The sequence below is a fragment of the Filicampus tigris genome, chromosome 18, assembly GCF_054856515.1.
Source record: "Filicampus tigris isolate MCC_2025a chromosome 18, RoL_Ftig_1.0, whole genome shotgun sequence".
Taxonomy (NCBI): Eukaryota; Metazoa; Chordata; class Actinopteri; order Syngnathiformes; family Syngnathidae; genus Filicampus; species Filicampus tigris.
Genome location: NC_141234.1, coordinates 10,920,001 through 10,935,475, shown reverse-complemented (window position 1 = coordinate 10,935,475; position 15,475 = coordinate 10,920,001). Strand labels below are relative to the sequence as shown.

At 39.6% G+C, this 15,475-nt stretch overlaps 2 protein-coding genes across 4 annotated transcripts in view; one reads left to right on the top strand and one right to left on the bottom strand.

Annotated features, from left to right (window-relative positions):
- Nucleotides 1-255: 255 nt before the first annotated feature.
- slc44a4 (solute carrier family 44 member 4) lies at nucleotides 256-11,714 on the top strand. 2 transcript variants are annotated; one of them, XM_086014317.1, is made up of 23 exons: nucleotides 256-293; nucleotides 401-507; nucleotides 3,593-3,641; nucleotides 3,778-3,851; nucleotides 4,638-4,716; nucleotides 4,823-4,922; nucleotides 4,994-5,125; nucleotides 5,238-5,298; nucleotides 5,905-6,025; nucleotides 6,524-6,607; nucleotides 7,473-7,585; nucleotides 7,755-7,877; nucleotides 8,465-8,564; nucleotides 8,661-8,753; nucleotides 8,853-8,955; nucleotides 9,096-9,355; nucleotides 9,613-9,707; nucleotides 9,820-9,923; nucleotides 9,992-10,065; nucleotides 10,308-10,378; nucleotides 10,503-10,597; nucleotides 10,685-10,769; nucleotides 10,889-11,714. In XM_086014317.1, exons 2-23 carry the CDS (start codon nucleotides 468-470, stop codon nucleotides 10,996-10,998), a joined length of 2,166 nt encoding a protein of 721 aa, XP_085870443.1. In that variant the 5' UTR covers nucleotides 256-293; nucleotides 401-467; the 3' UTR covers nucleotides 10,999-11,714. The 2 variants fall into 2 exon arrangements, with proteins under 2 accessions (XP_085870443.1, XP_085870442.1); XM_086014316.1 differs by lacking the exon at nucleotides 256-293 and having other exon boundaries at nucleotides 300-507.
- Nucleotides 11,715-12,041: 327 nt separating this feature from the next.
- The window catches only part of rnf5 (ring finger protein 5), a 5,826-nt gene continuing 2,392 nt past the window's right edge, over nucleotides 12,042-15,475 (bottom strand). The window contains exons 2-6 of one of the 2 annotated variants that reach the window (XM_086014319.1): nucleotides 15,249-15,267; nucleotides 14,016-14,128; nucleotides 13,872-13,929; nucleotides 13,419-13,530; nucleotides 12,042-13,318 (exon numbers count right to left, since the gene is read on the bottom strand). In XM_086014319.1, coding sequence (XP_085870445.1) covers nucleotides 13,197-13,318; nucleotides 13,419-13,530; nucleotides 13,872-13,929; nucleotides 14,016-14,128; nucleotides 15,249-15,267 — 424 coding nt within the window. In that variant the 3' untranslated portion in view covers nucleotides 12,042-13,196. Of the gene's footprint in view, nucleotides 13,319-13,418; nucleotides 13,531-13,871; nucleotides 13,930-13,990; nucleotides 14,129-15,248; nucleotides 15,268-15,475 lie in introns of both variants that reach the window. The other variant, XM_086014320.1, reaches the window with a different exon arrangement.

The window sequence follows — 15,475 nt, the reverse complement described above, 5'->3', positions numbered from 1 at the left end:
ATGCTTCACCATGGTGATATAAGAACGCTAACGATAGCATCGTACGTATAAAGATGACGTCGCCATTGACATGTACGCATCACTGTCCATTGTTTCTAAATAGATATTGAATTCTTACGTTACAAAATGGGATAATTCACATTAACACACGAATGAAACAAATTCTGGCCAGAGTTATAACTAAAATTTTTAAAAAGTACTATTAACAAAAGATTTGTATATATATGTATAACTTTTCCCGCCTCTAAAGAGGCGAGTGCACCTGGCTACTTCCGGTGCACGTCCCAAAGCAGGTGCGCTGTTGTCGTCACTGCTTAGTAACAACTGTCTGCGGGAAATAGATTCACTCCATTGTGGCTTCTTGAAAGGTTTTGTTGTACCCTTTGCTTATGACATTTAGGGCTAACAAAGTGAAGTGAGCTGTAAGTGACAAGCCGAGGAAAAGGTGGACGGGGTCGAGGTGGAAAATGGCCAAGGAAGAGGAGACAAATCCGGACTCTCAGTACGGTGAGTTGCCAAGTCGGCATCACCCGTTACGTTACCTCCGGATCGAGACTTTTTGTTGTCTTTACTTTTACATTCTTGTGTTACGAATAAAAAAATGTGTGTACAATCCAGTGATGATTAAACCACGATGAAAATCCGTATGCTACTTTGTGTAGTTGATTTTTAAAACTCATCTTCTGAATAGTACGTATAGTCTTCATCTTACGTCGCAGTTCCGTTACCATACGCCTGCGAACAAACCCCATCGTGTACGTAAGTCGAGGTGTCAAAATCACTATAACCCACTGTTTGCCAAACTTTTTTCTCCCAAGGCTCATATTTTACATCGGAAAATCTCACAGCACATCCAAAGAAAAATATCACCAAAATCGGATATGCATCTGCCCTCTAAAGCTCCAGCGTTCCTAATATTCTATCACTATACGTCGTTAAATTGTATTGTATGTATAATTTCCCAAATCTGACTTGTGTGTTCTGGTAAATGCTTTTACACGCTCAGTCAAAAATTTTGACACACGGTCTAGTTGTATTGCATTGAAAACTGTCCAAACTTTCGACATGATGTTACTGTCTGACTGCAAATGAAGCCTTAAAGAGGTTTTTCCCTCGCACATTCCTTCGCACTGGCGATGCAGTTTTACAAAAGGTTTGTATGGCGCTGTGAATTCTTCTGCTTGACGTTTGTTCTATTAATGGAGCCACAAGTGTATTGACAGAATGGGAGGTTTAACAAGGCAACAGTAAATAAACCCTCCCTGGAGGTCAATACAGATTGGATTTCATGTCTTCAAATGAAAATAAAAAAACACCACACACACAAACACACGAGGATGTTCGTGTGATTATTCAAAGTGGTGACTTAAACCTAAAAGTCATTTGAGATGTTAGTCTACTGGTAATTCCCTTGAATTTAGTTGAGGTGAAATCAAAGGGTTTTTTTTTGTTGTGGAATGTGTTGAAAGGGTCGACCCTTTCTTTACTTATTACACTGGTATGGCCATTAAAAATACCACTTATGTTATTCAGAACAGTCATTGTATTTGTACCAAGATTTATGATAAACAAATTGTCAGAATGTTGTATATAAAACATTAGAGCGATCCATTTATGACCTTTTATCAAGCAAAAACAACATGTCCGATCCATTGAATGTGGATGTGCGATTAGATAACTAAGAGTACAAAACTTGCTTCGTAACTTTTGAATTAAAAATAGCAATTCTGTAGTAAACAGAGCGCAGATTGTTTGTATACAACATTTCACTCATATATGAGTGAAATTCCCCTTGTCACTAATAGCTGGTAATATGATCGTAACATCTCTGACTTTTGAAGTTTTCAGTTTCAACAGTTGAATTAAATAAGATCATATTTCGAATGGTGACCCCGTCTCTTTGCTTTTTAATATTACAAAAGGCCGACAGATAACCTAAATAAAAATAATTTCTTTATCTATTGGGATTGGAACTGTAACCTGGAAGTGACCGATTTTTCTTTTGCTGCTCTGATCACACATGAATCTGAGTCATTAGATAACTCGGAAAGCTACTCCTCGTGACCTGCAACGCCCATTTTCTCTTCGATATGAGCCAAAGCTATAAAAACGTTATAAAACCGAGACGTCTTTAAAAGTAGTCACCATGAACCTTTTTACGAGTCACCGTTTACTGCAAACAGTATTGTGAAATGTGACACTCGTGTCACAGCAAGAGGCCGATGAACAGGTTCCTTTGTTGTGGGCATTTCATGATGCATCTTTTTGTCACTTCTTTACTCTCTGAGGATAAACTTTTAGCTATTCAATTTTGGTCCCATCCTGTCTGTTTGGAGTCTTCCGAAAACATAATACAAGCAACATTCTCAACATTGAAAAAACTGTCAGCTGATACAATCAGTTGTTGCGCATCTGCTTCACTTCAAATGTTTCGCAGTAGCTTTTTTGTAACCCTGAATGTCAAAGGTATACGACTTTGTGTTCTTATTTTATATAAGCTATTGTACTAGTTAGCCATTCTTTTTGTTCCAGGAAACAAATCTTTTTTTCCCCGCAAACCACCACCCTGTCCTAAACATATTTACAGCACTTGTAAGATACCCACTCATACAAATAGTTCCGTCATTTGCCTTTGGCACAGTAATTCATTAACTTCAGAAGAACACAAGACTTTGCATTGTTTAATAATATACTGTACGCACAATTGTCACTCATTTCAAATGAATATACATTTTGAATAAGACTATGATAAAACTTTGTGTAACCACGAGCATGGAAGTTGCTAACACTGGTCAACACATTTTAACTTTTTTTTTTTTCAAGCACATCATTATGTAATAGTATATATAATGTTTATGAATTAAAGCGGAAGTCAACCCAAAAAATGTACTTTACAATAATATGTTGTATGCGCCCCCACAAATCTAAACGCTGCATTTAGATTACAATTGCGTTTGTGGAATATGAGTTAAGAAGCAAAATCCACCCATTTTTAGCCATCTCATGGGGGCGACCAGTGCTCAGGTAACAACCAATCACAGCTCAACCGTTTTCAGAAGCTGAGCCATGATTGGTTGTTACCTGAGCCCTGAGCAACTGTGATGTCATTTTCAGTCGACAGCAAGTGACAAAATAGTCACCCCCTGAGACGGCTAAAAACAGCTGGATTTTAATGCTTAATTCATATTTCACAAACACAATATTAATCAGAATATCAAGTTTTGACTAGTGGGGCTGCATACAACATATTATTGTAAAGAAAATTTTGGGGTTGACTTCCACTCTAATGGTTAGGTTCAGCAACATGCGGAATTATTTTCTGAAACGTCATAGTCAGCAATAAATTACATGTGTAGTAAAATCCGTACTGCGCAAGCTTTTATCGGTCAAACTTAAAAACAAAAAATGAAAATATCTGAAAACACTTTTTTTTTAAAATCACCATCAAGCATTTGTTAAGGATACATGAAGCCATTTCTGATTGAAATTTGCTGTTGACCAATTGCAATCATTCATGCTACATCTGCTTGGTGATGGTGGTGATTTTCTATGTGGGATAATTTTCTTGCCATTTATATATTTTCTTGTCTAGGTGAACCTGTCCAGTACGACCCCTCCTTTAATGGACCCATACGGAAGAGGTGATTTTCAATTTCATTTCCTGCTGCATTTTTTTCCCATTAGTTTGACTTGGGTGACTGACTCACATTGAAGACAAATCTCTCTCCAAAGTCCACACAGCACACTTACAAGTTTTGTTCATTCGTTTTCCCACAGAGGGTGCACTGACATTATCTGCTGCGTTATCTTCATGTCGGTCATCCTTGGCTACATCGGAGTCGGGATTCTAGGTGAGCGTAACCAGACAGATGCAATCTCGCCACACTCCCAAAGTTGGTCTCTGGTGTCTTTTCGTCTTCCATTGTTTTCCACAGAAGTTGGCACGTCAAGGTTAGTTAGTAAAATAGTTCCGCGTTGACCTTTGAAGCTCCATCAAAAGTGATAAAGTGCCAACAGTGCCCTGAGGGGAGTATCTGATACTAACATGTAGATTAAACCTCACAATGAGTTCCTATTTTTGTTTTATCTTATTGTCTTACCTGATTTTCCCCACCAAAACCTGCATAAGCACAGACCAGTTTTTAAAATGTGAGAGGCCCCGCACAACGAGGGGAAAAAACACCATGTGTGCACTTTTTCTTTTTTTTTTAGCTGCATATATAGTTTTATCACTAACATAACCATCATCAATGTCCAATTTATGTGAGAAATGAAATGTAATATTCACATATACTCCTGATGTAGGAACAACCGAAAGGTAAAAACAAATACAAGAGCAGCCCTGATCTTGTTAAACGATGACCAGCTTGGTCACCAAACTCATTCTAACACACAGCACCCACTTCCTTATCTTAAATCAACACAAACTGTGTGCAGGCAGCTCAATATGACTTTAATAAGATGCGACATTGGATGCTGTCCAAGTCTTTTTTTTTTTTTTTTTTTTTTTTTACTGGTCATGGAAGAAATTTTTCCCACATGATGAATTAAGCACAATAAATACCTGTAATTGTTTTTCACATTAACACATATTAATCTTTTGCGTGTGTTATTTACCCCCCGCCCCCCTTTGTCAGCATGGCTTTATGGAGATCCCCGGCAAGTTCTCTATCCAAGAAACTCAACCGGATGGTTCTGTGGCACTGGACCAAATATGTGATTAAATTTTCATTTACGCAAAATACAACCGACAGTATAACATGCCAACATGCCACCAATGCTATGTCAGTTAATATTTGTCCTCTTCTGTGTTGTCTCTCAGAAACCGACCTTCACTTCTCTACTTGGACATTGTCAAATGTGCAATAGGGTTTAACGTGATGGCAGCAGCTCTCAATGGGTTACAGTGTCCAACCACGCAGGTAGAATGGTTAGCACGTTCTTTTTTTTTTTTTTTCCTTGGTGGTGATCTTGCTGCTTTACTCCCCATCAGATATGCGTGGAAAATTGCCCGACTGAATTCACCGCCGTGGGGCCGCTTGACTTCGCTCCAAATGTAAAGCCTGCAAATGTTTTTACACAAAGCTTCTGTACGCCGTCCTTAGACCTGTCAACCACTAACATGGTAAGTTTGATGCCTGCTTAAGCACAAATACTATTTGTACAACATAGCTACTGTATGGTTGATTTCTGTTGCCAAGACTTGAATCGTAATATTTCAACTTTTTATTTTTTAGACTGTCAAAGACATTCTGGATAAGGAGCTGTGCCCTTTCTATACTATTCCCACAACCTCTGGTGAGTGGAAATTACTGTATGGAAAGATTTCGGTCTACGTGCTGATTTTTGATTTAAAGCGGAAGTCAAGCCAAACATATTTTTTTCAAGAATATGTCCCCAGCAGGCCAACTAGTTGAAAAACGGCATTCTGATTAATTTTGCGTTTGTGGAATATACGTTAAACAGCAATATGCACTCGTTTTTAGCCATCTCTGGGGGCGGCCATTTTGTCATTTATGTCAACTGAAAATGATATCACAACTGCTCACAACGACCAATCACGGCTGACCTGTTTTCTGAATCGGAGCCGTGATTGGTCCTTGTGAGCAGTTGTGATGTCATTTTCAGTCGACACAAGACAAAATGGCCGCCCTCAGAGATTGCTAAAAACGAGTGCATTTTGCTGTTTAACTTCCGCTGTTTGACTTCCGCTTTAAGGTTCTTGACAGTGGAAATTACCAGGATAGATCTGCCTCTGGAGTCACAAAAAACTTTGAACCAGCTCACTAATTATTATTTTTGGAGAGGTAGAAAAAAACTCTTTGACTTTGGAGTTTCCACTGAATTTATTCTTTCTTATTTTCAATATTTGCTGACTCATTTTATTGTCTCTCTTCTTTGTAGTTATTGGAAGATGTTTGCCTAATCTCGAAGTGCTTGGGAATATGCCACCAAGTTTTGCCAACATTTCGGGGTTGCCACCATCTGTCAGCGAAACGGTCACCCTCCTCAAGAACGGCACTGGGTAGAGCCAATGAATATAATCATAAAGTGTACAGTAATGTTGCTTTAAAAAAAACAAACACATTTTCACATTTATGAACCACATTAGTCACTGTTAAATGCCCAAATGAAAGCGAGACACACTTTTGTAATCCTCTTGTTGTCCTCGTCACCAGCACAGAGTCGCTCGCCTCGTAAGTGTGTCGAACCTTAGAATAGCGTCTGGTTGTCGTTACTCCTGTTGTTGTGCATGAGTCAGCTGTGTTATCTTGAGACATGCTCAGTTTTTTTTCTTGTGTGTTCAGTCTTGGTTTGGATGCCAACAGTGATGCAGTGGAAAGAAAATTCACCTATGCAATTCAATTGATACAGAGTAAAGAGATAATATTTAAATTATAACTTTCCAGTGCCTTGTAATCAGGTATTTTTCTTTAGCACTGCATCAATTTTAGTAGCTCATTGCTTGTTATGAATTGTTGCCACCATGTCCAAACTGACTTTGTCTTTTTGTCTTGATCAGGGACATTTTGAACGGCTTCAGCGCCAGGGACATCGGTGTCAGGATCTTTGAGGATTTTGCGTCATCGTGGCACTGGATCCTTGCGTTAGTTGATACCTCACACTTCCATCTATTGGCTAAAAGTGTACATAGAAAAATAAATGTTCAGTATCAATAATTGATTACTTTTACATGGAAACACTGTTGACTTGATTGTCATATTTCCTTAAAGTGGAAGCGGAATTTTTTTCAAGAATATCTTCCCAGCAGGCCCACTAGTTGAAACACGGCATTCTGATTAATTTTGTGGAATATAAGTTAAACAGCAAAATGGACTCGTTTTTAGCCATCTCCGGGGGTGGCCATTTTGTCTTCTGTCCACTGAAAATGACATCACAACTGCTCACAACGACCAATCACGCCTGACCTGTTTTATGAATGTGAGTCGTGATTGGCAGCAGTTGTGATGTTATTTTCAGTCGACAGAAGACAAAATGGCCGCCTCCGGAGATGGCTAAAAACGAGTGTATTAACACTTATTCCACAAACGCAATATTTATCAGAATGCCCTGTTTCAACTAGTGGGCTTGCATAAAACATATTCTTGAAAAAAAATGTTTGCGTTGACTTCCACCGTAAGCAGCTAAATCCACCCGTTTTGTCCATCTCAGGGGGCCGCCATTTTGTCACTACTCAAAATGACATCACAGTTGCTCAGGGCTCAGGTAGCAACCAATCATTACTCATCTTCAGAAAACAGGTGAGCCGTGATAGGTTGCTAGTTGAGCCCTGAGCAGTTGTAATGTCAATTTCAGTTGACAGAAGTGACAAAATGGCTGCCCCCTGAGATGGTGGATTTTGCTGCTTAACTCATATTCCACAAACGTCATATTAAGCAGAAGGCCCTGTTTGGACTAAAATGTTGGTTGACTTTCTCCTTAATATAGTGTCCTTTTGTTTTCGTCAACAGTGCTTTGGCGATAGCCATGGCGCTCAGCATGTTGTTCCTGCTGCTGCTGAGATTCATTGCTCGCGTGGTGGTCTGGCTCCTTATAGTAGCCGTCCTGTGCACCGTGGCATATGGTGAATATAAACTCAACCATGCATTAATTTATTTCTACTTGAAATTGAAAGTTTAGCAAACACAACTCAACACCATACAAAATCTCCTTTATTGTGCTGTGATTGTGATGGAGCCTTTATTTGATTTGCCTTGTGTGTCTTTGAAGCATTGCGTGATTTTTCCTTTCAGGGATTTGGCATTGCTACTGGGAGTACATGAACTACAAGAATCTCTCTGCTTCCATTTCTGACATTGGATTTACCACCAACTTCAGTTTTTACCTAAAAGTGCAAGAGACCTGGTTAGCTTTCTGTGAGTTTACTCAACCATGTTTTATTTTAGCACGTGTGAACATACTTTCTAAATTTGCCAAAAATGAGAAAAAGGCTTTTTATTAGAGATAGACCGATATGCTTTTTCCAGGGCCGATACCGATTGGCATCAAAATCATCAAAAAAATAAAAATTACTCTTAACTGTGTTGCAACGTCTTTAAGTTTGAACAATGTTTAAAGTTTGCATAATGTTTTTTTTTTTTTTAATTATTATTTCAAGACATTTTTGACAATATACATCTCTGTTATAAAATTCTAACAAAAAATTCAGGGAGCACACGGCGTTGTCAGCATGTCTTAAAAAGGATAAATGAAAACTTAAACAATAGCTCCATGTAGTTTTCTACAGTAAATGAAAACTTCAAAATGACAGAAATATTAAACTTTCACATATCTTTGTTTGGATTTCCACAGTTTTAAATTGATTTATTATCGGCCAGCAGAGTTTTAAAAAAGGCCAATGCTGATATTCGTCAAAAAGCCAAATATCGGTGCCGATTATCTACCTTTCTCTTAATCCTGTCTCCTTTTTTAAATTGTCTTTCCCCTTCTGTTGCCTCCTCAGTGATCATCCTCTCCGTGCTGGAGGCCATCCTGATCTTAGTCCTCATCTTCCTGCGAAAAAGAATCCTCATCGCCCTCACACTCATCCAAGAGTCCAGCAAGTCAGTCATGCTGTGATGCTATTTAATGGATCATTTCTTGCACCGCATGTTCGGCTTCTCGTTGTCTCGTCCGTCATAACGCGAGCTGTTCCGCAGGGCCATCAGTCTAATGATGAGCACGCTGTTCTACCCTCTCTTGACATTCGTTCTCCTGTTGGTTTGTGTGGCTTACTGGATTAGCGTTGCCTTGTATCCTTTCATTGTGAGCGTTCAGATAAAGACTGCAGAAGTGATCGAATACGGACCCGGTGCGCGACATGTTTGTTTCTCCTGAGCTAATCAATACAGGTATTTGGCCACCTCCGGAGGGGCCATCTATAAAGTGGTGGCTCTCAACTCCAGTATGAGTGAGTGTCAGCGCATCAATGGCACCGTGGACTGTAACCCTCAGGTGAATGGGCTGCATGATGAATCATACCATTCATTGATTGGCCACATGAATTTCAGCCCTCCATTGGTTTTATTGCTTTTGAATTCGGGACAGCAACAAGATATTGGACATTGATCCACTCACTGTTCCCCCTGCTTTAGACCTTCAAGGCATCCGATTACCCGACCTGCCCGTCCGTTTCGTGCATCTTTGTCAAATACAATACGGAGGGCCTCCTCCAGAGGAATCTGTTCAACCTTCAGATCTACAACGTGGTGGCCTTTCTCTGGTGCGTGAACTTTGTCATCGCTCTGGGCCAGTGCACGCTGGCCGGTGCCTTTGCCACCTACTACTGGGCTTTCAACAAACCGGATGGCATCCCCACGCTCCCCCTGTACAGTGCCTTTGTGCGCACACTAAGGTAGGTCAATGTTTATGCTCCGTAGTGTGCTTCAAATGTTATGCAGAAAAGAGACTTTTTTTTTTAAATCAGAATATCAGATGGCTGCAGTTTAAGCTTTGTCCTCTAGTTGGCGTCAAAGACCCTAAGAAAAGGGTGGTAACAACCCTTATGAAGACAAGCGCTATCGGAAGTTGATGTCTTTGTAAGAATGTCAATCTTATGCTGACAATATGCTTAATCAAGGTTCTTTCTAAATGTAACGTAAATAATTTCAGGTTCCATGTTGGTTCATTGGCATTCGGTGCTTTGATCCTGACCTTTGTGCAGGTTGTAAGGGTCCTCCTAGAATACATTGACCACAAAACCAGATGTAAGGCCTCTCACGAAATGAGCTACTGTGACTTTTTTTTTCCAATATAGTACTGTTATTTATTTTTTTCCAAGGTCACTAATATGTTTTTGTCTCCTTAAACACTACCCAGCGGCACAAAACCCTTGTGCACGTTTTATACTGTGCTGCATGAAGTGCTGCTTCTGGTGCCTCGAGAAGTTCTTGAAGTTTCTCAATAGAAACGCATACATTATGGTAACACACAATGTATGATGATGTTTTTATCTTGTTTTATACAATATTTAACTTGTGCTTTTGGACAGATTGCTGTTTATGGGAAAAACTTCTGTACCTCAGCCAAGAACGCTTTCTCTCTGATCATGAGAAACATAATAAGGTTTGTGTTTTTTTGGGGGGTTTTTTGTGCCACTTATGGTTTTTAAAATGGATAGGTTAGAAATTAAATGTTAAAATGTCTATGTACTAATAGAATGATAAAATAATTCAGGTACTTTAAAAAAATTTTTTATTTGATTCCTTTACAATAAATCTGCTTTTCCCAAACCTTTTCATAATTTTCCAATTCTGAACTGAAAATGTTATACGCAGCAATAAGTAAGTTGTTCTTGTGCCTCACAGAACTGTAGTACTTGATAAAGTGACCGACCTGTTGCTGTTCTTTGGCAAGCTCCTCGTAGTGGGTGGAGTGGGTACGTATTGCGCCTTTAACCTCTTCAGGATTTCTATTGCACATTTTGAATTTAAAAATGTCATGAAAAACAACCATGATGAGCATAGTGGTGATATCGCGTTTTTTTTTGTTGCTTTTTGCAGGCGTGTTGTCCTTTTACTTCTTCTCTGGCCGAATTCCTCTCCCACACAGCACAGCGCAGTCGGAGACCCTCAACTACTACTGGATGCCAATTATTGTATGACTGAATGTGTTCATTTCATCTTCTACAAAAGTCAAAAGTCGCTTAGTGTCTTGCTGTTGTTTTTCTCCAAATGAATCATAGACGGTAGTGTTTGGCAGCTACCTCATCGCTCACGGATTCTTCAGCGTGTACAGCATGTGTGTCGACACGCTCTTCCTCTGCTTCTGTGAGTATACAGTGACAAAGCTTCCTTAGCCGTATTTATGAAACAATTCTAAGCTCATTTAAAGTTCAAGCGTAAACAAGCCGGTGCGATTATTTAACATTGCAATGAACTGTTCACAGTGGAGGACTTGGAACGTAACGACGGCTCTCTGGAGAAGCCGTACTTCATGTCGAAAAACCTCATGAAGATTTTGAACAAATCCAACGAGACCCCCCAAAAAAGGAAGTAATCTTGTTAGCGCAACCCCTATGGGAATAAGTAATGATTCCAGACGGTTCTGTTGTCATGTTTACCAAAAACAAAATGCTGATTTTGCACGTTTGAAAGCTTAAATACTAATGTTTGTGACCGTAATGTACATATGTAAACACCGAGCCTGTGAATGTGAGTTTTCTTGATTGACTGCATCTTTTGTTCACGCAAGTCAGCTCAGAAAAATGTTCGTTATCTTATCCCGATGAATATTTTACCTGTTGCAATTATTTCAAGGGGACCTCAACGTAATTTCTTTGGATGGAAAAAAAAAAATAAAAAATCAGCTAGTTTTATAAATACACTTGACCATCTTGAATATTGTTCATTTGTAATAAAAATAGTTTGTGTCAAAAATGTGTTCAAATTGTGCCAACACACCGTTTTTTCAACACTTGTTTTTGGTCCATTTTGGATCTCGTAAGCAACTGTACCTAATCGAGTGTTCACAAAGTATCGACTATGTAGTTCACCAATCCGCCAAATGACTAATGGTTTTCGAACACTAGTTGCCTCGATTAATGTCATCCGTGCTGCATAACAGACAGGATCAAAATTAGTTGGTGGACCTTTCATAATTAATATTGAAAAAAATGTTATTGTTTAAAGTTGAGTGTATTTTACAAAATGGATGCAAAGAAAGCATTAATTAACATTTGTATGACCGATTCCCAATGTTTCTTTAACCCTTTTTTTTTGGGGGGGGGGGGGGTCTGCACTATAGTCAATAAACATTTAGACAGCACTACAAAGTGGTGAACTCACTAGTGATTGAAGGACAAAAAAATAATTTATAAAAGTAGCCAGCGGTGGTCTAACGAATAATTTACTAGCCTGACTTCTGTGCACAGAGTGGGTTCAATTCCCACTCAGGAACGGCGGCAGTATTCTGTCTCCACGTGGCCTGCGATTCAAGATGGATGAATTTATGAAAATGGTGACATCATCACCACAGGCACTTGAGGTTCCTTACGTTTGATTGTCAGGCTTGTATTTGATTAAGACACAAAACATGGTGGATGCCTTAATGGAAATTTTAATGTCTTGCTTGGTCTCACATTAGCCTCATAGTAAATAAACAAGACAAATATGCGACCCAAGATTAGCGCTCCTGTCATCCCAAAGAGGATCTGGAATCAGTTGGAACACAAGTTCCATCTTTTTCTTTTTTTTTTTTTTACGGTAGACACTGGCAAAAGATGTACTAACCTTGGGTGGCAAAATTTACAAAAAGCATCCTGGTTATCAGTGCCATAGCTACAAATGAATTTAAAATGACAAAAAAAAAAAAAAAAACATTTACAAATCTATATACAAATGCATCACTCGCTCTGACATACAGGATGCGGTTGATAGTTGAGATCCCAAAAGAAGCACAGTTCATTGAACCGCAAGCGAGTCTGCCTGATATTCAGTGAAATCAATTTCCCAATATGGTTCAATGAGATTTCGCTTTTTGTACTCTCCAATTCCTCTGCTCTTATTTTGGGAAGCTTTGGTACAAAAAAAAAAAAAAAAAAAACAACGAATGAGGACAGGCTCAAATGACATCACAGTGCACTGGCAGTCATTTTTAAGACAAATAGAGAGTGAAACATCCACACTAACCCAATTACTCGGAACCAAACTGCTACTCTTTGGCCTTTTAGAGGCAAGAAAATGGTTGTTATGGTAACCACTGATGTTAGCTCTCCTCTTCTGCCACTTTTTTTCACATGTCTCTCACTGCACTTGGCTTGGAAGTGGGTAAGCGGGGTGAATTCTAGTCACTACAATGGAAATAGCCATTGAAGGAAGGCTTGGTCACCCTGACCACATAATACTGTCTCTTTTGACCCCCTAAAGACAGATTGATTATTCTTACAGTGAGCCCACTATAGTTTAGTGCCGCCCTCGTTTCTGTGAGCGAATATCTCCAGGCGCATGTTGAGTGAGGGTTTGGGGAAGAGAGAGGCTAATTCAATAGCTGCTTTTTACTGTTTCATATGAACAAAAGGCAGTTTGGCGGGGATTGATGGGACAATTTTGCAAACAGCTGCTCTCCCAAGTTATTACCTCACCGGAAACATAACATGAATGCGTATGTGGCTCGGGTTAAGTGTGCGATTCCCAGCGAGCCGGCCCCCGTCCCTTCCCCTCTGTCCGGCCGTCCGTATTTGCCACTCATCCTCTTCGTCACACGCTCAGCAGCCAGAAGAAAAAGAAAACGGCCACGAACAGGAAGAGGCAGTCTTGCCAATTATGATTCCCGTTGTTGACATTACCGCCGTTGCCTTGGGCATCACCTGCGTATTGATCTGGAAAGACACGAGGGAGGGGGGGGATTGCGGGAGACGGGTGCTACAAAGTTATACACCAATTATACACGCACCGTATTTTATCAACTGCTCTAACTACCTGCTCTGTGGAAAGGGTCGTTGCCGTTGAAGACGGTCGTGAAGAAGCCGAAGGGGAAAGCGCCGATGCCAAACGACATGTGAAAACTGGTGTCGCTGAAACCCTGGAACATCTGAAAAGCAGAAGTCCCTTTGAATTGGATGAAAGGCAAGTAAGTAGAAGGAATTTTCACCTAGTAGTGTTATGCAAGACCTGTCCACTAGGTGTCAGTGTGAGCTTTGGTGCTCAGAAGCATTAATGCCACAATTGTAAAATTAATTAAAATAGTTTCTGTGCTCAGGCCAGAGCCATGTCTAATGTAAAAAAAAAAATATTGCGTCAGTACCATCTTGGCAACTATATTGAGGTGAGAGGAGGAGCTCCATTTAGTAAGGCCAGTTTCCATTTTCACTTCCTGTGTAGGTGAAATGAACTTCTGTCCTTATAGCGTTAATGAAATAAAAACAGACTCACCCCGCCTCTGCTTTCTGGCTCAGTTCTCTGTCCCTGAGGCCGCGGGGGAGTTTTCAACCTGGAGTTCAAACACAAACAGTCACTCACAAGGACAGCGTCAGGCCATCACACACACATACGCAGTATGCAGGGTACAGGGCGCACCGGGGGTCCTCTTGACTGGAGCTCCCTCGTCCATACAGCGGAATGACCTTGTCCCTGCTGATGCCGGCTTTACACACAGGACACTGTGGTCTGCTGGGCCTCGTCTCCAACCACTGAACAGATAGCAAATGGCGAGTTTGTTAGAGAATGAAGCGCATGTATGATATTTATTCCAATTGAGTTTTTTTATTTATTTATTTATTTATTTTTTAGACTATTTGGATGTAGATTTCACAAAACACATGAAATAATCAGTCATTCCCCAGTGATATGAATGAAACTGCCATTAATGTGCTCCAGCCTTCCTGCAAATTTTTTTATGTCTTTTTGAGATTAGAAACATAGTATTGTACTTTATCTAAAAAAAAAAATACAATGATGACATTAAGTAGAATGCAAGGAATTGAACAATGCTGACAGTTTTTTTTTTGCTTCAATTCAATAGACATTCTGCTCCTTCTGGTGTGCACACCTTGGCCACCTGGGGGCAGTAAATAGAGATTAATATAAGTCGTTCTTTGCAGAGGATAAAGAATGTATGTCTACAACTCCGCCAGTATTGTTATATTATCAGTCTACATGTTTCGGTCCATCGTTTGTGTTTGAATAGCTGTTTCTTAAAGTTTTATAATACAGCGATACTCATGTTATCTGTTGGCCACTTGAAGATTTGTTCATTTACTGCCAAGCTGCTGCTTCTCAAATTGAACTGAGTCCAATGCCGAAACGATCCGATAACATCTACATTTAGATGCAAATCAGAATATATATGACTTAATGCATTTTTTAAATTCACATTGCAATGACGTACAGTACGTTCGAATCGTGCCACTTAGTGCCAAAAAAAAAAGAAAAAAGTAACTTGAACCGTGCAGTGTGTAACTCCAGCTAAAAGTGTGCCACAGAGAAAGAAGTGGTAAACAGAAGCATTAAAGGCATTAGTAAGTTTAAGCTGTACTAAGTCATCTTACGCGTGCCGATTTCCAAGTTGCATCACACGCAAATGTAATGACCATTAAGCTTAGATCAACATTCCATGATCAGATATATATGTGTGGAGTTCATATCTAAATATATATCATACTTACAGGACTGTTGACTTATGTCTATTCGTTTACTTTTTAAAGAAAATATACATCTTTTGACATTCCTTTTCGTCGAGGAGTCAATATTGAAACATTGCAACGATTGGTTGTGGGAAGTCATCAACAAAGTCAGTGATGATAAACTTACTTGATGGAGACAAGGCCAGCTGGGAAGAGAGAAAGGGTACACAATTATCAATTTGTATGAGAAATACTTTTATGTGAACAAACTGGAATGACGAGAAAAAGTAGAATTTAGCTAAACTAATAACAGAATCACATTTTACTCTCTGGCGTTACAGCCGCAATATTAGCAACAATAATACTTTTGTTAGAGAGGTATTCACTGTGGTTGTGGTTTGCAGTTTCTATTGT

What these genes read in the sequence shown, in the direction of transcription:
- slc44a4 (XM_086014317.1), top strand. Translation starts at nt 468, where the DNA reads ATGGCCAAGGAAGAGGAGACAAATCCGGACTCTCAGTACG. An exon ending in GCCTTTGTGCGCACACTAAG is followed by an intron (nt 9,356 to 9,612) that starts GTAGGTCAATGT and finishes AAATAATTTCAG; the next exon opens with GTTCCATGTTGGTTCATTGG. An exon ending in ACTACTGGATGCCAATTATT is followed by an intron (nt 10,598 to 10,684) that starts GTATGACTGAAT and finishes AATGAATCATAG; the next exon opens with ACGGTAGTGTTTGGCAGCTA.